This window comes from Acartia tonsa, chromosome 6, assembly GCF_053477335.1.
Source record: "Acartia tonsa isolate MP-2025a chromosome 6, ASM5347733v1, whole genome shotgun sequence".
NCBI classification, from domain to species: Eukaryota; Metazoa; Arthropoda; class Copepoda; order Calanoida; family Acartiidae; genus Acartia; species Acartia tonsa.
Window position 1 is genome coordinate 40,870,216 of NC_137265.1, and position 25,532 is coordinate 40,895,747.

Genomic DNA, 25,532 nt, shown 5'->3' on the forward strand with positions numbered 1-25,532 from the left:
ACAACAAGAATAACAAGATCCATAAAAAATATCTTACAAATAAGACAAATACATTTTTTTAATGTTCAAAGAAAAATTAATTACTTTATTTGTCTTATAGTAAACTAGCGGCTTCGCCCCTAGCCTCTAGGGGCTGTGCCCTAAGACGTGATCAAAAAAAATTTTTTGGCGAAATTTGTAAAAGGACCAAGAAAATCTTCAGCAAAAAAAGGACCAATGAAATCTTCAAAAAAAAAAAAATGGGGGGGGGGGAGTTTTTTGGTTTTTGGGGGGGTTGGGGTTGTCCCACCCCTTAAGAAAATAGCCTAAAACCACCACAGGACCAGTAGGTATTTAATGTAAGATTATAGAAAAAATCTCCATGAATATTACTTTTATTTATGCAAAGTGTTTTATTCAAATTGAATGTAAAATGTTAAGAAAATAAACATGATTATGACCTTTCCTATCAAAATCCTTTCATTTCCTGCCTTAAACTGTTTTGATAGCTAAACAAGCTTTTCGTTTGTACTTTGGGTTAGATTTCCATCTTTCAGGGGTGTATGTTTTCAATAGAGTTAAAAAAATTTTTCCAATAGCAAAGGCCCTAAGGATAGAGGCTAAGCTGCTAGAATTATTAATATGCAAAACAGCAGTTTTATTGTCTGTTTTTACGCCCTATTTAGTATATCCCTCCCTTTGCATAAAATTGAATTTAAATATATATGGTCTAAAAATGCGAGTAATTTGATAATACTGGCAACAATAAATGTGTCCTTGTTTTGCTTGTTAAGAACTGCATAAGCTTTATCAATCTTTTTTTAAAAAAATAATGCAATAATTTATTTCCAGTATGTCTTCGAAACCGATCAATATCTGCTGGATTAGAACCGGTTTTCATTCGTACTGAAAATCATGTATAGCTTCGTATTACAGGCATTTTTCCACGAATATAAAAATAAAAATCATAAAATTACCTAATACTTGTTATGTTAACCCAGGCCTTCGGCCTCTTGGGGCTTACAAAACTGGTTTGAATCTTACAATTTTTCATTTTTATATCATCGGATAGCTGTCTTTAATACGATGCGATATATAGTTCAAAATTTTTCACACAAAATTTGAAATATAAATGTGACTTATTTTGCAAAACAGTTTAATTTTCAATCTTTCATAATCTTAAAATATCCAAATATGAAAAATCCAAAACTGCAAAAATTAATTGCAACTAATGGGAAAAAATATTTAGTCATGTGTTCAACAAGGATACATATTACATATGCAGGGAGGGAGGGGGCTTCAAGCTGTTTATTACACTAGTCCCCAAAGTTTTATATTAACGTTTTCTGATTCGTTGGCCTAACAACTTTAGGAACTTTAAATAAATTTTGATAGGTTGGTTCATTAAGTTGAGTGTCCAAACGTTTCTGCCACTAATTGTAATCTACAGAAGGGGTAGTTTTGTGTATCATCATTTGGGATGTATGTAGCTCCCCTATTAAAAAGGGCAATCAGTAATTATAAATTTGATGCATTATTAACATTTATTCCAGTTTCATAGCCTATTAATCACATTACAAAATTGCTAGGTGTTCTTATTAAATAGTATATAAAAATAATTAAGTTAGCTAAAAGTGTAAATGTAATTAGCATTTTTAAAAAAGTAAATATGATTAGTAAAAAAGTTTGCTAATTAAAAGTTTGTAGCATATATGAGGGGGGTGAAAAATTAACAGGGATCGGCAGCCGTCTATTTAAGAGGCAGGTAGTTAATTCATTGAAAATTACAACTGCAAAATTCAAACTTTTGCGGCTGCAGGGCACTAAAAATTAGTTTGGTGTAAGTGGATGTTTTTGATGTATGCAATTAATTTTAGACACACCGGGTCAGCAAAGCAGAAAATTTTATGAAAAACAAAAATAAATACCTATTTATATAATTTCGATGTGTACAAGTTTTAATTAGGTGTACAAAAATCTCACAAAAAGTCTTGCATATTATTTTTTACAAAAATTATTGAATTTTATTTTATTCCTAAATTCTTCTATTATTACCTACCAATTAGAAAATTTATTAAATAAACTTCTTTTTGTCTATCCATTCTATAAGCTCTGCTTTTATATATTAGTTAGAAACTTTTTACATTTTATTAGCATGTTATTGCTGCGCTCATAATGGCCATAATTATCCTTGTTAGGATAGATAAAATGCATCAAACTGAGAAATCGTGAATTGTTACATCATTAAATTACTCTATATTGACTATCAGGGATCTAAAGGGATAAGACAATAAATTGATGTACATCCACAACGATGATTCACATAATAACCCTTCTGTAGATTACAATTAGTGGTTAAAACGTTTTGACATTCAACTAAATGAAACAACCAATTAAAATTCATTAAAAGTACTTAAGTCTGTTAAGCCAGCGAATAAGAAAATGCTGATATAAAGCTTTGGGTACTGGTATAATAAACAGCCCAATGTCCTATCCCTCCCTGATATTGACTGTATAGAAACAACGGTAAATGGATGGAAAGAAAAAATAATTGCAGATCCAAACATAATGATTGCTTTAAATTGCCTCTGACCTAGTTTAGAGCAGGGAAGGATTGGGCAATAGACTGTAAATTATACTGGCCAAACTTTTTTAAGAATTATTTTTATCCACAGAATTTGTAAATTTATTTCTCGTATTCATTCGAATCCGGTGGATAGGACCCGGTTCTCATCCATACGAAAAAACTATGTCTAGCATCGTATTATATCTAGCTTTCTACGAATATAAAATGTACAATCACAAGATTAAAACCAGTTTTTTAGCCGGTGCCTTCGGCACCTCGGGGCTAAAAAAACTAATTTTAATCTTATAATTGTACATTCTATATCCGCGGAAAGCCGTTTATAATACGATGCGAGAAATAACTATTATTATAATTATTGGTGTACATTACTTTTTCCTCGATTGTCTTATCCCTTAGGATCCCTGAGTAAAAAGTCAATTATCTTGTTTGTTGCATAGCTACTCTATAGCTAGAATATCAGTACGTTTTCTCTTTATCCGTTAGAGTAAGTTACATATTTTACTCTTTTTTTGTTAAAATATATTTAAGATTTAATGATATTCACCGCAGAAAATTGCATAAGCTTTTCTTACAATAATGTCATATTTATTTATTTATTGACAATTTAATGCCTATTAATCTAGGATATTTAATTTTGACAAAAAGAATAGTTTTACTGTATAATACCTTATTGTTATTTTTTATTGTTAGCTGGCTAGTGTTACGGTTCCAAACGGACATTTTTCTTGTTTTTAGAGGCATTGCCGTTTTATAAAAATCAATTATTATTGCACTTCATGTATTATAATAAATCATAATTTTACATAAAATAATATAATAAATCTTCTTATAGAATCTATATAACAAAAGTTGGAGAAAAATATTTGTTAAAATTCAATTATCGAAAATTGATATCATAACTTATGGGGATTTAAATAGGGGGGAAAAGCTTTATTTTCAGTGTGGGGAAAATAATCTTTTCTTCTAGACATTTGTTCTAAAAAGTAAAATTATCTGTGTCACCACTGAACCTTTATGGTTTTCCTTAACAACGAGAAAAAAATCCCCTCCCTCCCCAAAAAAATGCCTTCTCTGTTTCTTTTTAAAACTAAAATAAAAAGTGGATGGTCGACTCCTCTCCCCCTCTCTAGGGGCATATCAGCTAGTGTATTCTTTATGCTGACTTTGTCTCAAAAAATACGGTGGTAAAGAGCTAGACTACACAAAAATAAACAGGCTTCTCCATTACAATATATATTTTGCTTTATTTAAGCCTTCTCAATTCTATAAAATAATAACCATATTTGCAACTCAAAAAACAACCATTTTTGCAATTAAAAAAAACAACAAGCTTTTAACTTGAAAATATTAACTATGCTAAGTAATTAAGAGATTTTAATCAATTTTATTTGTTTTAGGCTGGTGTACCCCACTACGAGGATTTTATCAACAAGGCTGGAAAACTACATTCACAACTCAAGTAAGTATTTTTAACCAAGATATGACAATGGCGGATAAATTGATGTTCATTCCCAATGATGATGCACAAAATTCCCCTTTCTGTAGATTACAATTATTGGTTGAAACGTTTGGACACACAACTTAATGAATCAACCAATTAAAAGTCCCCAAAGTAGCCAAGCCAACGAACAAGAAAACGTTATTAAAAACTTAGGAGACTCGTGTAATAAACAGCCCAATGTCCCCTTCCTTTGTGGTTTTTATCATCTTTTATTTTTTTACTTTCAATTTAATATCTTTTACATTTTAATTTGTTATGCCTTTTTATCTATGGCTGTGTTAAAAGATATAATTGGATATTCTATTTAACCTTCTCTTTTGTTTTTCATACATTTATCCATATCGAAAATGGAAAATAGAATTAGTGATATTAAATTTTTTCTGTTCACTTTTTATGAATCCTCATTTGGAGCCCTTCAATTTTTTATGCTTAGGTATTTGTTGTTCTTATAAAAATTGTACAAGTACTTGTAACAAAATAATCCACTCATTATATTTTTCATAAATTTTGGTTATATATCAAGTGCATAGAGACGAACATAAAAAGTTTATTAATAAAAAGAATGTGCAGTTCAGTAATTATAATTATCTTTGGCTAATTTATTTACATGATAATTAGTCTTGGCGTACAATTAGGTGAAATACAGGCAGATAATTAGAGGGCCAATTCAAGAATATACGTGCACAGGAATTTACCATTAGTTTGTGAACCTCTGAAATGAATGTGGAGCATAACCGACAAACTGACAGATCATATGAATTACATACTGGATGCTTATTTGTACAAGAAATTTTCAAAAAATATTTCAGCTGTCTATTCTATAGAATCCGAGAAAATCCTATAGCGTTACGGACGGACAGACAAAGTGAATTATAGAGTAGCTTCCCGACTAAAATTAGATTTTAACACTATTGCTTGCTCTAATACTTGTTTTGTAAGATACATGTTATAAGCATTGTTATACTTAACATTATCTACATACCCTAACACACACACACACACATACACACACACACACACACACACATACTTACACACACACACACTCTAAATAACCTAGTAAACAAGAGGGTAAATATTTGAAGCACATACTTTGTTGGGGTTACTAAATACCCATTATACACTTCATAAAAATAGTTGTAGGATTATTAAAAAATTCTTTTTAGTTTTGGTTATTCTATCTTTCTATTAGTCTACATAATTGGGTAATGTATATCTATAGGTCCTCAGTCAAAATAACTTACAACTACTATTGCCATTTGTATAATGACTATAACTTATCGGGTTTACGAAGTATATCGATCTCTTTGTAAACCCACACGTTCATAAAGTTGAATATAGTGTTTGACTTTATGCTCTTAAAATATGATATTTTTGTGTTTCAAAATTTTGTTCTTTTAAACTTTCATTAATGAACACTATTGTAGTTATTATAAACTTTTAAGCAATTTTAGTTTATTTTTGTTGTTGTATAATTTTAGCACAACTTTTAACATATAGACACCCTCATCACACTCACCCTCTATGTAGCATAAGATTGTGTACTTATTTGTTGTGTGCTATCAATTCCACATATTGTCATATCTGCAAAGTCTTTCATTTATTCTGGTACCCAAACCTTTATGAGCACGTTTTATCATTCATTGGCTTGCCAATTTTGGTACTTTACTTTAATATTGGTTGATTTGTATAAGCTAGCAGTTTTGAAACATTTACCTAACAATTATATTGACAAATTTACATAAAGGTTAAATTTGTCAATAGAATTACTAATTAGGTGTTTTTATTAATTTGTCTTTCATTGTCTTATCCCTTTAGATCCCTTCAGATTCTCAAAAAAATGAGTGCAAATAAATTTGAGGGTGTGTTTGCGCTGTAGCAACAAATTTCTGATGATTTAATAAATTAGGTGGAAATGAGGGCCCATCCATATTTGTATATATCCATAATTCAATATCAGAGATTATATGTAAACATTCATGACAACACTCTAAATTATAAATCAAATCAGTACATATGCTTTTAGTGCATTTGTGCAACAATTAGAAAAAAATATTTTTATTTTAAAATAAAAAAAACTACCTATTCATTTTTGATAAATATTAGTATCATATTCAGGGGATCTTTAGAGATGGGTCGATAAACCGATAACCAATTATGATATGGAATAGTTAGAAATTATTGGTGAAAAAGTTTTCTATCTGAAAGCCATTCAAGCTTTACTATTTCCCAAAAATGTTTTCAAGTCAACGAATAACAGGACGAGCTTATAAACTATGGTAGGCCATAGGATTTATATTTCATTGTCCAACCCCTCCGTTCAATAATTTGTTTTAGTGAAAATACCCCTTTGATTGTGGTTCTCAATTAATGGCCAAAGTAAGTAACGGAAATTAATCCAACATCCTTTGGTATCTCATATATGAATGTGTGGGAGGGGATTAGATTATAAATTAGTTTATTTGCCACTACCCTATCTGTTAATGAATAAATCAAATGTTTTATACCTTTCCATTATTCAGATGCACAATCCTGGCGCTTGGATCCTTCCTGGACACCTTCCAGAAGATTGCAGATTCTGCCACAAACACAAAAGGTAAAATTAATTTATACGCCTCGCTTTCTATTTGTGTAAAGCACAAATTTTGCTAATTTTGGTATCGAAATGTTTAATTTAAAGTTAAGTTTTATAGGGGAAGGTTTTTAATCTATTTTTACAGGGGGTTGATGAATTAAATATTGTATTTAAAACCATTTTTTTTGATAGCGTCAATATAGCAAGTGTTTTTATTTTGAAATAATTTAAAAATACTTCAATGTTATTGCTAATCCATTTTTGTTTATTTAGATACATATTTATAAAAATATAGCTAACAATTCAAATAATAATATAAAAGCTTTTGATAAACAAACAAGTATAGACCTATTCATTTTAAATAATCTATAAGAATAACAAAAGATTTGATTAAGAACCTAATTTCTAAGAAAATATTTGTTGAATGCACTCAATGGCCTGTAATTAATTTCTTTTTCTTAATTTTCCCGACAAAACATTGTTTGGCAGATTAGATTTTTTAAAATTTATTTGATAAAAGAAAGAGAGGGAGGGTATAATTGACTAGGAATCACAGTTTAACAAACACATCCTCTCATTTGTTGGTATAAATCTGGGACCTTTATTAAATCTTAATCGTTTGGTATAAACTAGCATTGTTCAAATTTTTCAACTGGTAATTTTATTCAACAAAAGAGGTGAATTTATTGTCCATAACATCTCTGAATCTACAGAAGAGGTTTAATTTTGTTTATCATAATTTTACTAATTTTACGTCCATTGTCTTATCCCTTAAGCTCAATAATAAAAGAACAATTAATGGGATAAATCACAAAATATTAGGTTTTAAGATGTAGGTATTAAGATGTAGGTATTTTAATTATCTGTTGAATGTTTTGTGTTACACTCATGAATCTAAAGGGATAAGACAATGGCCGATAGATTGAAGTACATCCCAAATGATGATGCACAAAATTAGTGGTTGAAACGTTTGAAAACTTAACTTAAGTAACCAATCAAAATTCAACTTAAGTTCCTAATGTTGTTAAGCAAACGAATAAGAAATCTTTATTATAAAACTTTGGGGACTAGTGTAATAACAGCCCATTGTCCCCTCTCACTCTGGGTACACCATAATTGTTTTTAAAAGCGAAGCTTTTCTATAATTAGGGCCGGTCCGTCCGTCCGTCCGTACGTCCGTCCGTCCGTCCGTACGTCCGTCCGTCCGAGATAGATAGCTTTTATTCCTTAATTTAGGCATGTTAGAATTGTCCTATCGATTTTAAATTTTGCATGATGATTCCTGTAGTAGTTAGGTACGATTTAGAAAGCGTAGCAATCCTATAATCATTACCAGAATGTCCGTATGTCCAATTGAAACATGTTGATTTTTCTACTTTATTAACAACGAATTTTTATGTGATCTAATTATCCGTTTGATCTGATTTTTGGTATATTGATTCCTGGAACAACAAAGAACAATATTATAAGCAAAGCAACTCTATAATCAAGTCCTAAAAATGTAAGTATGTCCATAAACATAATCCTGTATCAAGCAGTTTTTCAATAAATTTACTTACAATTTTGCTTCGACTCTTATACTTTTATATTCTAATCATTCAGTTTAGACACGATACAAGTGTTAATGTCCGTTTGTCCTACCGTTTCGGTGCTTCGCTTTTATGGATGTTGTCATCCTTGTTATATAAACACCACTTAAATGGTTTTAAAAGATTTTCTTAAACTTGTATTATGTTATTGTTGTTCTAGGATTATACCAATAAAATGACGAATTTCAATAGGATTTATTTTCTTAAAATGAAAATAAATTGTAAACTTTGAAAAATTCTTAAAGCAGGGATAAGACAATGGCCGATAAATTGATGTATATCCCCAATGATGATACACATAATTCTCTCTTCTGTAGATTACAATTATTGGTTAAAACGATTGGACACTCAACTAAATGAACCAAATACGAGTTTACATTTTTATTAAATTGTATGATACTCAATATTCTTTAATTTAGGAGCCACCAAAGAGATAGGGTCCTGCCTGACCCGCATAGTGCTGCGCCACAAGTCTATGGAGGCAAGAATGAAAGCCCTATGCTCCGCTCTTCTGGACTGTCTTGTTCTACCTCTACAAGATAAACTTGAAGATTGGAAAAAGGTAAAATTTTAATTTGTTCAAAAACAAGGATGACAACATCCATAAAAGCGAAGCACTGAAACGGTAGGACAAACGGACATTAACACTTGTATAGTATCTGAACTGAAAAATCGGAACATAAATGTATAAATGTCGAATCAAAATTGTAGGTAAATTTTTTGAAAAACTGCTTAAAAACAGGATAATGTTTATAGACATACTTACATTTTTGGACTTGATTATAGAGTTGCTTCGCTTATATTATTGTTCTTTGTTGTCCCAGGAATCAATATACAAAAAATCAGATCAAACGGATAATTAAAACACTTGAAAATTTGTTGTTGAAAAAGTAGAAAAATCAACATGTTAAAAATGGACGTACGGACATTCCGGTAATGATTATAGAGTTGCTACGCTTTCTAAATCGTACCCAACTACTACAGGAATCATCATGCAAAGTTTGAAATCGATAGGATAATTCTAACATGCCTAAATTAACGAATAAAAGCTATCTATCTCGGACGGACGGACGGACGGACGGACGTACGGACGGACGGACGGACCGACCCTAATTATAGAAAAGCTTCGCTTTTAAAAATTATTAGACGATATCGTATACATACAATTTTCCACAAATGTCAAAATAAAATCATAAAATTAATACCAGTTTTGATAACCCGGGACTTCGGCCCTTTAGGGCTTACAAAATTTTAATGTTATAATTTTTCATTTTAATATCCTGTGAAAGCTGTCTATAATACGATACGCTAAATAACTATTCTTTTTCTTTGATTATGTAGTAAAATAATTTTGGATGTAGTTTTTGAGTAAATATGAAGTAACATTCTGTTCTGAAATCTTTATTGTATATTTAATTGTTAATATATTTAAGCTTTTTCAGTCAGGACTACGAAAATAAGTTTTATTAATAAAAATAATTCCTTAGTGAAATAAATTAAATTATTTTAATAATATTTGGTATCTCGTACATTTGAAATTAACGTAAAAACTTAATTAACTATTTAATTTTGAGATTAAAAGTCAAATTAAAATTTTACTCTGAATAAATTTCTAGCAAGGGAGAAAAATTTTTAATTAAAAATGCGTAATTCATAAAGAATTTTAAACCAGCAATCAACCAACTATGGGACCGATACTAGGCTTATGGCTCTAATCTATATGCATAAGGAACCCTTTGATTTCATAACCTTTAACTAAAGTCCTAATTGTCTATAATAAATGATATTAATGGATATCTTATTATCGCTATCCGCCTGACATTGCATCAAAACAAGGATGACAACATCCATAAAAGCGAAGCACTGAAACGGTAGGACAAACGGACATTAACACTTGTCTAGTGTCTGAACTGAATAATCAGAATATAAAAGTATCGAAAGAGTCAAATCAAAATTGTAAGTAAATTTGTTAAAAAACTGCTTGATACAGGATAATGTTTTAGACATACTTACATTTTTAGGACTTGATTATAGAGTTGCTTTGCTTATACTATTGTTCTTTGTTGTCCCAGGAATCAATATACCAAAAATCAGATCAAACGGAAAATTAGATCACATAAAAATTTGTTGCTAAAAAAGTAGAAAAATCAACATGTGTAAAATGGACATACGGACATTCTGGTAATGATTATAGAGTTGCTACGCTTTCTAAATCGTACCTAACTACTACAGGAATCATCATGCAAAGTTAAAAATCGATAGGACAATTCTAACATGCCTAAATTAACGAATAAAAGCTATCTATCTCGGACGGACGGACGTACGGACGGACGTACGGACCGACCCTAATTATAGAAAAGCTTCGCTTTTAAAAATATTTTCTGCTGTTATTTGTCATCCTGACGCGGTACGTTATACACTTGACCTCCTAAAACCGACACAATGCCAGAGAGGGAGGAGGCTGTACACGACCTCTCATTCTTTGGTGGAATAATTTGCATTGTCTAAACTTTTCAACCAATGATTATAATGTACATTATGGGTAATTGATGTTGTACATCCATTTTCTTATCCCTAAAGACCCCTGCGAGATACCAAAAAGTAATAAATAAATTGTTAACATTTTGTTTAATTTTGTATAACACTCTTGATTAGATAATAGAGTTGATTTAACAATACTAGATTATTATATTTTCTCCTAGTTTGGTTTAATCGTAGTTTTTACCATAAATACAAATAAACAAGGACAAATAAGTCCAAAAGTAGCGAAGCAATAACATGCTAACAATACTTTTTTTGAAACAGAAAATATTAGGTATAGAAAAGGTAAATCTTATGAAAATTTATAAAAATCATACAATTAATAATAGTCAAAGATATAATATGAAATTTTAAAGGCACTAAAAAGAAATTTAAGAAAGCTTTTTTATTTTAAAAAGTCAAGCAATCCTATTTTCATTTCTATCAAGCATATTATAAATAAAAATGTCTTTATATTTTGTTGCCAACTGTCGCACCTTATATTGATTTATGAGTCAGACATAGGTCTTTGTGATAATTTGGAAAGGCGTGCCATCTCAATAATTATTATTTGTCTTTTTTTCATCAAATTTTCTCCTGGGGGATTTTCTAATTTATGTTTTCTTCAAATAAAAGTAACAGGACGTCTGTAAGTGGGTGTCGTAGGATCTCGCTAACCGATGAACTGATATGGTTTCCCTTTAAAGTGAAGCTTTACATAGTTCCAGGGAAGGTTGAAAACTATTTTGGGGGAGGGTACCACCATACTTTTAGGAGAAATCGCTTTTTTTGTTGTGTTACTTATGAATACATTCATTCTTGTTTTAATACCTATTTATCCATATTTATTGATAATTTATGCTTTTATATACAAATACAATACATAAATATATTACAACAAGAATGACAACATACATACATAGCGTTGCACAGAATTTGAATTGTTTAAAAACATATCAAGAAACGGTGTTTAGCGTCTATCTTAAACAGAAACCATATAGATTTATTACTATCTCTACAATCATAGATACCAAGGTGGGGTTAAAAGGGTGTTTAGTGTTTACCCCACACAAACTTTGAAACCCCTCATTTTACCATCTCAAAATTTTCAAAAATACATCAGATTATTCCCTAAAACTTTTGAAACCCCTTATTTAACCCCCCTCAAAATAAAAACCTTGGACATACTTCTCTACAATTTGTTAAGGAAATCCTCACAAAAAAAAATGCCAATATTTTTCGTTACGGACTAACGGATTGACAAAAAAACAAGGATAGTTATAGTGTTGCTTTGCTACTAATAAATCACTGTAAAGTTTCAATAATAGAAAACATACAACAATAAAACTTTTCTAATTCTCTTTTACAATTAAATTCTTTCTTTTTAAAACTTTTATAAAGAAAATTTGTTGGTGAAAATACAAATTATTTTATTTATTTTTGATAAATTACTAAATACAAACATTGTAGAGCTAGAAAGTTTGTTTTTGGTTGGTTTAAGCTATTTTCATGATTTGTAAATAGGGTAAGGGCGAATCTGCTACATTATATGTGTAATATATATTACAAATTGAAACTCCGAATGCCCCAAATAATATAATATATGCTTATCTAGCATACCAAAGTACATACCTACGCATTTATAAACAAACCAATTCTAAATACAATTGATATTTCAATTTCTAAAGCTTTGATTGATCACATGGTTAGTAGTATAAGGTGTAGAATCCTTTCCGCAAAAGGACCTGTTTTTATTGTATTTATATTTTTAAAAAACTATCAAACCCAAGGATCTAAAAGGATAAGACAATGGCCGATAAATTTTATGTACATCCCCAATAATGATATACAAAATTACACCTTCTGTAGTTTACAATTAGTGGTCGAAACGTTGAGATATCCTACTTATATTACCTACAAATAAAAGTCCCCAAAGTTGTTGAGCTAACAAATATTTTTTTAAATAAAATTTTGAGGACTAAAAATGAACAGCTCTATGTCCATTTTGCGTGATTATTTATTTGCTGTAAAGACACTTTTGCAGATGTGATGGAACACCGAATTTTATTAAAGGCTTATGGGTGGAAAGTACGTAGGGTTGGCTTAGAATTAGTTTAATCTTTTCTCATTCTATTCTTATAGATTTAGATATATAAATAAAGGTATGCAAACTGTACATGTGCTGTTTCTGAAATCTTAAAGAACGCTTCATACGCTTATACTGTAATTAGAAGTCTTAATTATGTCTTGTTATTTTACCATTAAATATTAAATATAAAGGTAGATAAATAAACAGAATTGAATGAAAGTTAATATTTTGAAAGTTCTAATCTCTACGAAACCAAAACATTATTCCAGATTAATATAGGATGACTTTACATGTAAAGGAAGTAAGGGGGAAGTTGAACTGAAAATTATATTGGTATCTAAAGTCCTACATAAACGTTCATTGTTGATTTTAGAAAAATAACATTTGCTACTTCTATCAGTTGAAACTAGCAAAAAAAATATATATTGGCTTATCTCAAAATTATCCTTCTTAAATTTTTCTTTATTTCCAAAAATTCTTAGATTAAAAAGTAAAGTTTCATTGTGGTAATATTATTATGATTTTAACTTAATTTCTATTGAGACGGGGAGACAGACAAAGGGTGAATTTAATTTAGAATTTTATTTCCAGTTTAGCTTATAAACCGACTGATATCCACTGGATTAGAACCGGTTGTCAGCCATAATGAAAAATCGTGTATAGCATCGTATTACAAAAATTTCTATGGATATTAAAAATCATAGAATTACGGTAATATCAATTAAAGGAGCACCTTTAAAGCAGATATTTAACCTTTCAAATTTCCAATTGTATGTATAAGGTATTACATTGATGTATGTATCATATAACAAGGACAATCATGCCCAGCAATAACAGCAATAACATTTTAAATGAAAGGAAATAGCCAACAGTTTGGGCTTATAAAAACTTGAATAAAAAAACGCATCAATGATGTTCTATATTTAAGAATATATTTATTGTACTAATTTCTTTGACGCTGTGACATATAGACGTACATATATGTATACCCTAGTTATAGAGCAGCTATGCTACTTTATACTATTTCATTTATGAATGTTAACTTCACCTTATCCATCAAAACCATTCATACAGATATCATTTAAATAGATTCGACACATGCACTATAATGTCATTCTCATGTAATAATAATGCGTTTACATCCAGGGATCTAAAGGGATAAGACAATGGCAAATAAATTGATGTACATCCCTAATGATGATATACAAATTACCAACTCTGTTGCGTAAAAGTGGTTGAAACCTTTGAACACTAAACTTAATAAGCCAACCAATCACAATAAACTAAAGTTCACAAAGTTGTTAAGCCAGCAAATAAGAAAACGTTATTATAAAAATTTGGGGACTAGTGTAATAAACAGCCCTAATGTCCCCTCTCATCCTGACTATAATGTCATTCTTATATAATAATGTGCGTTTACATGTATTATATGTTTGTCACATTTATTTCATGTTATTCAATTCATACTTCAATACTTGGCTTGTTTGCGGTTCTAACTTATTTTTCTTAAACTATGTAAACAAGGATAACAAGGTTGTGCAATATAATAGACAAGGCTGCTAATAAAAAAACTAGGGGTAGCTGTTTCATATAGCAATATAGGTAATAATAACGGCGGCTATAAAGCAGCTTATGGAAATTTCGACAGCTAACACTATTTATTCCTATTGTTAAAGGCGAACGAATACATAAAAAAGCAAAAACTGACCAAAAACTTTCAGTGTGTAAAATACACCCCTCAAACACCTACCCTCCTTATCCCTGCATCTTTTAATCTGGTAAAATATGAATTATCTGGATGTTGGCAGGGATCTTAAGGGATAAGACAATAGACGATGATTCAATATACATCCCTTAATCCTTCTGTAGATTAAAATTAGTAGTTCAAAAGTTAAGACTATATTGTTGTTCTAACCAATTAAAATTCAATTAAAGTAATTAAAGTTATTGAGCCAACCAATAAGAAAAAGGTTGTTGTAAAACTATGGGTAACAATATCCCTTTTCTCCCTGAAGTGTTGCCATCTTTTGAATTCAATAAATTTGCCTGGCGGCCACTTAAACAAATCATTATTTCAATTCATAAAAATTGTTTTTAGGAATGATAGAAATTTTTAGATTTACTTAACATTCATGTTTCTAAGTTTTTAAAAACTTTTGTAATACGAGAAATGGCACAAAAAATATGCATCGGGGATCTAAAGGGATAAGACAATGGCCGATAAATTCATGTACATCACCATTGTAATAATGATCCAAAAATTACCACTTCAGTAGTATAATTTGTTGTTGAAACGTTAGGACTCTCCCCTTAATAAGCCAACCAATCAAAATTCAATAAAGTTCCCAAAATTGTTAAGCTAACAAAAATAAAATGTTGTTATAAAACTTTTGGGACTAGTGTAATAACAGTCCTATGTCTCCTTCCGTAGTAGAAAACATTCATATATTTGTGGTTGATAATTAAACCTTAAAATTGAGGGATATTTTTTGAAGATAAATCAATGGCCCCTTTCCTTCAGTAAGTTATTTGAATAGGCGTTCGAACACGCCTTAGTTATAGAGTAGCTCTGTGCTAATACTAGAAAAAATAAGGCGAAAAGCATGCATGTTTTGAATAATCAAAACGCATTTTAAAAATCAGGCTTTCTAAAATTCGATCACGAATTTATTGAAAAGATATCCTCTAGCTTATATTTAATAGAAAATTTAAAATTTCAATGAAATTACAACCTTTTTATTTAAATCACAATGCCCTGTAGTTGTTTCAAATTCATCAGATAAGTGATTTTAAAAGTTTTAGATTTGATAAAATCAAATGTACATCAGATTTTGATCAAATATTTAATTTCTAAAAATCCCATTTTAAATAATATTGTTTTTAATATTTGGTAAAGATATCAGCTGAGAAAATCATATTTCCTGCATAGCGCTACATACTTTAATGGACCGATAAATTGAATTATAGAGTAGCTTCGCTACTAAAAAAATGAAGAAGTTGTAAAAATATCAAAATTTGTGAGAATTATGCATTTTGTGCTTTGGTTATGTCATATAACGGAACAATCATATTAAAAAAGAGAGAGTAAAGTATAGTATACCTTATTTCTAAATTTTGCAGAACATTAGGACAATTCAAGTCTTTATGAACCTTAAGAAAACTTTGTGGATTAGATTCCTGAATTTTTATAGAAGTAGTTTGAATTAGGAAGTATACCTAGTTGGTATACAGAGAGAGAGATGTCAATGGGCTGTTTATGACGCCAGTCCACAAAGTTTTACAAAAACGTTTTCTTTTTCGTTGGCTTAACAACTTTGGAGACATTAGTGAATTTTGATTTGTAGATTCATTAAGCTGAGTGTTTAAACATTTCAACCACTAATTTTAATCTACAGAAGTGGTAATTTTGTGTATCACGATTTGGTTTGTACATCAATTTATCGGCCATTATCCCTTTAGATCCTTGGTTAGTAAGGCTGATATTTATTCATGCAATTGGTTGATTTATGTCATGTAATATTGATGATATTAATTCTCACGTTTACGCGTTTTATTTGTCCTAATTGATCATGTTCGCGGCGCACAACATGAATTATTTCGTGCTATGACATTATTATTGTACTAAAGTTGCATAAAAGAAACGAGTGTGTGTGAGTGTGTGTGTGTGTATTTGTGTGAGTGTGTGTGCTAATATTAAGTCCATGTCACTTTGCAAGGACCTATGTTTTGAACGTCCGCTAGTTGTCTCGATGGTTAATGGGTTATATTCTCAGTCCAAACCTCGTTTTTGTTGTATTCGAGATAAAACAATGGACGATATTTTATTAATAATATATTAAATTGAGGTAATCTAGAGATTATTGGTTATAAAGTTTGGACACTGTTATTTTGCACCTAATAATTTTTAATTACCTTTTAACTTGTCAGCGCGAATATCCGATGGTGCAACCTTTTATCATACTGCCAAATCCTTTAGTCTATGGTCGTGCAATTTAAAGGGTAGGTTAATTTGGCTGTAATGCTTCAACTAGGGCGCAAAAAGCACTTAGCGTTGTTAGATAAGATTACCTAAAAGTCTTTGTTAGTCTAAGTTACTATGGATAATCACTTTAATAAAACATTGACTGCACAAAAAGAACCTGATCCCAAAACTTGACACATGCATTGTATAACAGAGGAAAAAACTTTTCTTTGCAAAAAGGGGGAAAGGGGATTTTTCCTGCGAATTAACACGCTATTTTTTGGTATCATTTTTAATTTCGCAGCTATTCTGTAACTTAGACATTATGTAGGCAACTTGCAATTAATCGTGCAATACATGAAATTACTCCTTCTGTAAATTTAAAATTTTGACACTGATGGGTTGCAAACCAATCAAGATTTAGCAAAAGTACCCAAAGTTTTAAGCTCCCGAATGAGAATTTATAATTTTTAACTTTGGTTACTAGTATAATTTACAGTCCCCGTCCTCACTGCTGTAACTTTTTGTGACAGGGTGCTAAAAATATGTAACACAAAAGACAGATTTGTCGATCACTGTACAATGCTTATTTAATAAAGAAATTAACTTATTATTACTGCGCTTTAATGGACATGACTATCCTTGTTATTACTGCGAATATCATATTTTTAAGAATGATATTTTGATATTGCATTTAAATCTAAATGCAAAGCTATTTTACCAAGATAATTTCGGGATAATTCTAGGGTTGATTTTAGGAACAAAATGGGGAACGCCTCTTTTTACTTTTTTAACCCTTTGTTTCGATATCTTTGTATTTTTTTCAACAAAATGTTGATAGCTACTCTTTAACGAACGTTGTACGTTCGTCCATTCTTGTATATGATTGAGAACTTTAGGAAAATGATCTGAAAATTTTAGTTTTTATGACAGATTTTTAAACATACATTACTTTATTGCAATTTGCTTTGTTATAATGTTATTTTAGACAGGGAGGGAGGAGACATTTGGCTGTTTATTACACTAGTTCCCAAAGTTTTATGATAACGTTTTCTTATTTGTTCGCTTAATAACTTTGGAGACTTTTACTATATTTTGATTGGGTGGTTCCATAGACGTCCAAGCTTTTTTTTGGGGGGTAAAAAAGTTTAAGGGGGGGGGGGTAATTCGTATTTAGAGGGGGTAAAATGGCGCGCGAAGCGTGCCGAAATTTCCCCCCCCCAAAAAAAATTTTTTTACCCCGGGGTAAAATTTGCTTGGTGGGGGGTAATTACCACCCCTGAAATCTGTTGGCAGGGGTAAATTTAGTTTACTCCCCCCAAAATTTACCCCCGGGGTAAAAATTTTTTTTTTTTGGGGGGGGGTATTTATCGGCCATTGTACTTTCCCTGACTTGACGGTTGAAAAAAGCTGCTTGTTAGCCGCTTCCTTAACCCCCCCCCCCTTATCTAAGCAATGTTTATCATTTGGGTCACATTATTGGAACAAAAACCCTTTCGTCAAATCATTTCAATCTGTTGAAAATAAAAACTTTAACAGATTTATTAAACAATTGTTTAGTATCCTTAATGGAAACAGGGGTGGGACAATGAAAGTTAATTTTATATGTTATCTTATATTGCTTATAATTATTGGATTACAAATTTTGTAAGTTAAAAGAAGAAAATTTATTTTAACTTTTTGAAAAATGATTTCATATTTTTGCAACATGAATGGCAAGAAAGTTATATAGAGACATGCAAAAATTCTTTACATCTTACACATTGTGTCAAAGTAGGCAGGGATCCTAAGGGATAAGACAATGATAATGAATAAAATTACCCCTTCTGTAGATTTAGATTATTGGTTCATAAGTTAAAACACTATTAATTTTGAACCAACCAATCAAAATTCTTCTTAAAACTACCCAAAGTTTTGAGCTAAATAGTAAGATATGAAACTTTGGGTACTAGTGTAATTTACATTCCAATGTTCTTTCCCTCCCTGAAAAGTAGGTGAGAAGCATAAATCATATTTTTGTCCAGAAAATATTGTCAAAGCTTTTATCCTTATGCATCACTTTTTTAGCAGGGAGGGGATATTGGACTGTAAATTTTACTGGTACCCAAAGTTTTATAAATACGCTATCTCATTCGTTAACTTAAAAACTTTGAGGACTTTTATCAATTTTGATAGGGTTGTACAAACTAACAGTGTCTAACCTTTTCACTAAGAGTTTTTATCTTTAGGATTTATAATTGTGTTTATCATAATTGGGGGTGTATATAAATTTATCGTCCATTGTCTTATTTTTTAAAGAATTATATTATTGTAACTGCAAAAATAAGTGAAATTTAGATAAAATTTTCAAAATTAAACTTCGGTTAAAATAGTATGACGCATTTTATTATGAAGGCTATTTTTATATTTCTCATTAAACTTTTATATTAAAATATAGAATTTTAATATTCAAATATAAATAAGCAGAATTTTAATTATAAAGAAAAAAGGCATTGTTATTTCCTATATAGTGACATAGAAGTGTGGATTACTTTTATTATTACTTGGATCTTACACCAGATTATCATGTTTTCTAATAAAGTGATATTGTAGCGGGCTAAAAAAACAGTCTCCTTACCGCGTCCACTCCTGGTGAATGAGTGAACTGACCAATAAATGACAAAGGAAATAGCAACCTGAATTGGCGACAATTCTTTCCATGTCTTAATATCCACGTATATTCTACATCCATTTTGTGGACATACTGACATATCAATAGTCGCTGCGTTACAAAAATTATTGAATTATTTAAAAATAACATTTTCCAATTTAAAAAGCACTTTTTAAATTAAAAATTTAGCTCATGAAGTAAGGTGTTGTTATTTTGGAAGGGTGTATCCGCCCTAATTTAAATGATTCATTTGTCATTTAGAATTAAACTTGTTTACAGCATTGTTGCCATTTTTACCAGGAAATAGATGATACATCCCCAATGATTAGAAACAAAATTACCCTAATTACTAACCATCAAGATTTAAGAAGTACCCAAAATTTATGAGCAGATGAATAAAAAGCACGTCTTTAATATTTAGGTACAAGTATAATTTATATTCCAATGCACCCTTCCTCCCTGTATTTCACATTAGCGTTTGTTGAAGTGTGGCTTGTATATATGTAGTTAGGATCTGTTGGTGCGTTGTTGGATCTTACAATATTACGTCAGTAAAACATGATTCAGAATAAATATTTAGGTACACAGTTTCTCTCTATGCACACAAGCTTCATCGGTTGACAAGGGTTATATGTAAATAATATAAAATATATATTTCTACATTTTAGCTGTGTGTTTTTGTGGAAAGTTTTTTTCAACATCAGTGCAGCATATTTTATTGAATTGATGTATGCTTGTTTTGGCTTCGCCATTTATGAAGATTTATTCTTGTTGCATTATCGTGTAAAAAGACTCTTAATTTATGTAGGCAATACTAATGCTAAAGCAAAGACTGTATTAAAATGATCTATTATGATGTTTTTAGTAAAAGTGTTTGTTGGAAAAATCTCTTATTTCGAAATAAGATTACCCATTAGTATTACCACAATTGAAAAATTGTTCTTGACAAAAAGACACAATCTGGGGGTTTACTTTCAGGTTAGGCGAATAGGAATTATTGAAATATGAAGGGTACAAGACTCCTGCTGGGACAAGGAATAAGTGTTTTGGGGAGGGGCATTTAAGGTGTCCCACCTGCGATATAAGTAATTCTATCTGTTTGTTTGAATAAAACAACTGGTGTATGATTTATTCTTGATGGATTGAAAAAAGCTTTCAGCCAGTTGTCTTCATTCAACAGACAACATTGTTATTTTAATACTGCATTACAATAATATGTCTCAATTCTGATAATTCTTATATAAAAGTATTAAGATGTTTGTTCACTGTAAATTAAGATCTCGCCAGAGGCATCTTGAACTTGATTCACTTACTGTTTTTTTTTTTTATAATTAATCAACTACTTTCAACAAATATTACAAGATATGATGTTTTTTTTTCTACAGAAAACTCGTAAAAATTTAAAATTTATAATAAATGAAAAAATAAGCTCTAGGTTATAGTCTTTCTCTTTTATACTTTTAATTATCTTATTTAATTTAATTTTTTTGCTTTTAGGTCGGACACAGCCTTGACAAAGAGCACAGCAAAGAGTTTAAGAAGTTGAGAGGAGAACTTAAAAAGAAATCAGATAATGCCTCCAGACTCATTAAGAAACATAAAAAGTCCAAAGGGTAAGCACATTTTAAATTTGTATTTAAATGACAGATAAATTTAGGGTCCGATTTTGTACAATACATAATGTTAATATACTAATATGTACAAATAAAAGTTTCTATAACCAAATATTAGATACCATTTATCGGTTAATTGCCTTTGTCCTTTTTAAACTGCGTACATTATCGGACTCTTGGGTATCTTGTCATCTTTATTGAAGAACCGAAATCCTCGTAGCGAAGCAGATCTACAAACCTTCCTCTGTATGTCATAAATAATCACGGAAAAAAATTATTATAATGGTTCCTAATACCTTTTGATTGGATGTTTCTAAGTGTACTAAGAGCTCCATATATATCCTGTAATTTTTTTTTACCGCTTGACCCATGTACATAACACATAAAGGTTCAAATATGTTATAATAAATTTAAAGATATGAATACATTAAATTTAAAGTAGTAAAGCATGTTAGAATTAAGGAGGCGAAAGAATATTTTGTGTAAATATATTTTGTGTATGTACATAAAGGAAAGTAGAATCATATATTTAAATGTAAAATCCTAGATACTTAGGCTAGACTTCTAGGCTAGGTCATTAGGATTAAGAATTTACTTTATAAACTTAAAAGGATTACCCTATTGCAAAGAAGTGGTAATGTTTTGTCTTTAGCTAATGCTTTTGAGTTCTCCATTTCAGGTTCACATATTTTGTTTTTAGATTAATGTATTGGGATTCTATTAGGCTTTTCTTGTCTTTATCAACTTATTGCCTTCAGAAACTTCGCTATTTATGGACATTATTGTACTTAGATACTCAATAATTAGGGAGTGTCCGTACGTCCGCCTTTTTGTCCAAGCGCCCATATGTCACAACTGAAAGTTTTCAGTATTGTTCTAGTTTTTGTATTTTTTATGGATATACAATTCTTTAATTCATGTAAATTGACCAAATTCTTGTTTCTTTCTAATATTGTTAATTTCCAATCCTGCGCAACTTTAAGACATAATTGTCCTTGTTTTGCTTTGGTTTGATGAACCCAACCAAAACACATTCATAATCCTGAGGAAAATAAGGAAATAAACTCTGAAAATTTACATTATATCTTATTTCCTTGCAGCATATCTTAAGTTTTCAATAGATACAGCTGAGACTTTAACCCTATCTTTGTAATATTGTGAAACAAGGATAAATTTATCCATAATAGTAAGGATTACAGTCTTTAACAATAGATTTTTTAAGCAGTTATTGTCCAGTAATCAATTTATAAGACATTTTTTGTTAATTTGTTTATGTAATTTTAAGAATGTTAATAGTCATTTTTACCAAAAATTATGGAGATGTTATGCTATTCCTGTATTCAGTGAAATGGATTATTTTTCATTTAAAATACCAAAGTTTGCAAAATAATTTCATATTGGAAAGGGTGACTTTAGCCAGTGAGTAATATTACAGGGTGCGCCACATAAATCCGGACTTTTTCTTATTTTTAAAAAAATGAACATAAAATCGTCAATTTCAAAGATTTTTTTGAATTTTAAAAACTGGGAAGCAAACTAGCTATATGTCTATTAGATTATTCAATAAAATCGCCGCCAGCCTCAATCACCGCCTCTACCCGCCCCCTGAACCGCCCCAAGACCCTGGTCACCATGTCCCTGTCCAAGCTGGCGAAGTTCTCCTTCATAGTGGCAATGAGGGAGGTCTTTGTGGTATGGGCGCGTCTATTGGTTCATGCTTTAATGGCGCTCCAGGCCCAAAAGTCAATTGGATGAAGATCGGGGCTGCTGGGAGGCCATATCTCCTTAGGGACGTGAGTAACTGCAGGATCCAAATTCACCCATCTTTTAAGCTACCCTTCGACACGGCGGCTCTCATTTGGGCCACAATTAAGCTAGAACAACGTGCAATACCTTTTTGGAAATGGCATGAAGATTAAGCTAGGGTTATCATCGCAACACATAGTCTAAAACGAGTTTTAAGGTTACAAATGGGCCCATGTAGTCGAGAACCGAGAAATTTTCACGAATTTTCACAATTTTTGACGTTTTTGACCTCTCAAAATCTGCCACGTTTCACTTTGATGGAGTACTACGGCCAAGCCATTTCAGATAGAGAGCTCTAGTCTTTTTTAGTGTCTTACTTATGTATCTAACAGTATCCCCAGCAAGTTGTATAACTCTACCTCACCTACAGATGGGCTGAGGTCAGATTTAGTGGGCCCTAATCAAGAATCCAGGGTAAACTATCAGCGCGTTTCGATTCTGCCATGTTGAACATAAGCGCTGCCAGCTTGGAGAATACGTCCTCCATCGTCTAAAAATTTTTATGGGCAAAAAGATAACTACCCAAGCTTTTTATAGTGTGGTCAAACGTCATGATTGGTCAAGTAGTTTTGGTGCTATGGCCGTTTGAAAAAAGTCCGGATTTATGTGGCGCACCCTGTATTTCATAATCATGTTATTTCTATAGGAAATAAATATGAAAATTGCCTAATGTATAATAAAGTTATTCAAGAAAGAAAATAAATGTAAGCGTGGACTAAAGCATTTTTGAACAAACTATTTTAGCAGTCTACTAATCATTTATTATATTTAAAACCCTCACAAATTTTCCTTTTAACATTTACTTAGCATAAACATTAAAACCAGTAGGAAGGGACATTGGACTAGTCCCCGAAGTTTTATAATAACGTTTTCATATTCGTTAGATTAACAACTTTGGGGACTTTTAATGAATTTTGATTTGTTGGTTAATTAAGCTGAGTATCTTAACGTTTCAACCACTAATTTTGATCTACAGAAGGGGTAAATTTTTGTAAGTACTGTACAAAATCAGACTATGATTTAACTCGAGTGTTACTTCATTATTTGTTGATAATTTTAAAAATCTAGAATGAAAAAATTCTCTGAAATAATCTTACTTATAAAAATGTCATATTAAGTGATTTTTTTTGAAAATATCTGGCAAATATTAAGTTTAATATTAATTACTGCGCTACTGAGGGATGTAACTATCCTTGATATTCATCTTTACTTAACTGTAAAACGTCTTTCAGACACACAAGCGTAATTAAACATAACTGCGGCTGTATAACTTTTTTATGGTCATAAACAGAATGCTTCAGGGAGGGAGAGGACATTGGAATGAATATTATACTGGTGCCCTAAGTTTTGTCTCATTCCTAAGCTGTAAATCTTTGAAAAGTAGCATTGTCTAAACTTTTCAACCAATAATTTAAGTTTATAAAAAGGGAAATTTTGTTAATCATAATTGGGGTATATTTATATATCTTATCCCTTAAGATCCGTGGCATGTAAGCATACAATATGAAAGTGAGTCAAGACTGTGTGCAGTAATTGAAAAGTAAATAAGGTTTATTACTATTTTCTGCAGCTTGCCTCCCTAAACAAATAATGATTACAGCGATTTTTTAGAAGAATAAAAATGAAATACATAGTTTTTCTTTGTAAGTTACCAAAAAGTATATCATTTATTTAGCAATGTTTCATGAATAATTTTAACAATTTTTGCTATGATGATTTATTTTCAAGGTATTATGAATGCAATGTTTATTCTTCATTTATGGTTGGCGGTCCTGTTAGACGTAGATGCTGTTATTATATCAACATAAGACATGTTGTCATTACAAGCAGCTTTATATTGTGACTAAGCCTTAAATTTAAACCGTTTGGATGCTACGAATTTTTGTTTTGGAAAAGAAAGAGATTCCGAGCCTTGCATTGTATAATTAATGCTACAATTACATATGTATGTTAACAAAGGCTTCTAGGTCTAACATGGTCTGCAATGAACCATTTATAATATTCCATACTTTGGTTAGTGAAGTAAGCCTAGCCGAGGGAAGATAGGGTCGATTAATTGATGTACATCCCACATTATTATATACCAAATTACCCCTTTTGTAGATTACAACGCTTGGAGACTCAACTTAACAAACCAACCAATCAAAAAGTTCCAAAAAGATGAATAAGAAAACGTTATTATAAACCTTTGTCCCCTCCCTCTTTGCATATTACTATTTGGGGGCAAGAGAGTAATGTAGTTTAATTTACTTGCTATTATCCTCTCCCTCCTTGGATGTGCTGCATATTAGCATTCAGAAAGTAAACCATACCTTACCTAAGTTTCTCATAATGACACCAATTTATTTCTACAAGTTTGCCCAACCTAGTTGCTTTGCATTTTTAAAACTTACTGTAATTAGTTTTACAATTTTCTCTGGTTTATCCAGGGATCTAAAGGGATAAGATAATAGCCGTTAAATTGATGTACGTATACAATGATGATACACAATATTATTCCAATCAAAATTCAATAAAAGTCTCTAAGGTTGTTAAGCCAACGAATAAGAAAAGTTATTGTAAGAATTTTGGGACTAGTGTAATAAACACCCTTCCTCCCTGGAAAAATGTAGTTCCAATAATGCGCAAAAATAGTAAAAATAGTGCATCATATTATTGACAT

At 30.7% G+C, this 25,532-nt stretch overlaps 1 protein-coding gene across 5 annotated transcripts in view; it reads left to right on the top strand.

The window, feature by feature from the left end:
- Nucleotides 1-25,532, top strand: part of LOC145322680 (uncharacterized) — a 126,434-nt gene that overhangs the window by 45,386 nt on the left and 55,516 nt on the right. For all 5 annotated transcript variants that reach the window (XM_080164876.1, XM_080164877.1, XM_080164879.1 and 2 more), the window contains exons 4-7: nucleotides 3,964-4,025; nucleotides 6,590-6,663; nucleotides 8,651-8,793; nucleotides 20,949-21,064. In XM_080164876.1, coding sequence (XP_080021002.1) covers nucleotides 3,964-4,025; nucleotides 6,590-6,663; nucleotides 8,651-8,793; nucleotides 20,949-21,064 — 395 coding nt within the window. The remainder of the gene's footprint in view (nucleotides 1-3,963; nucleotides 4,026-6,589; nucleotides 6,664-8,650; nucleotides 8,794-20,948; nucleotides 21,065-25,532) is intronic.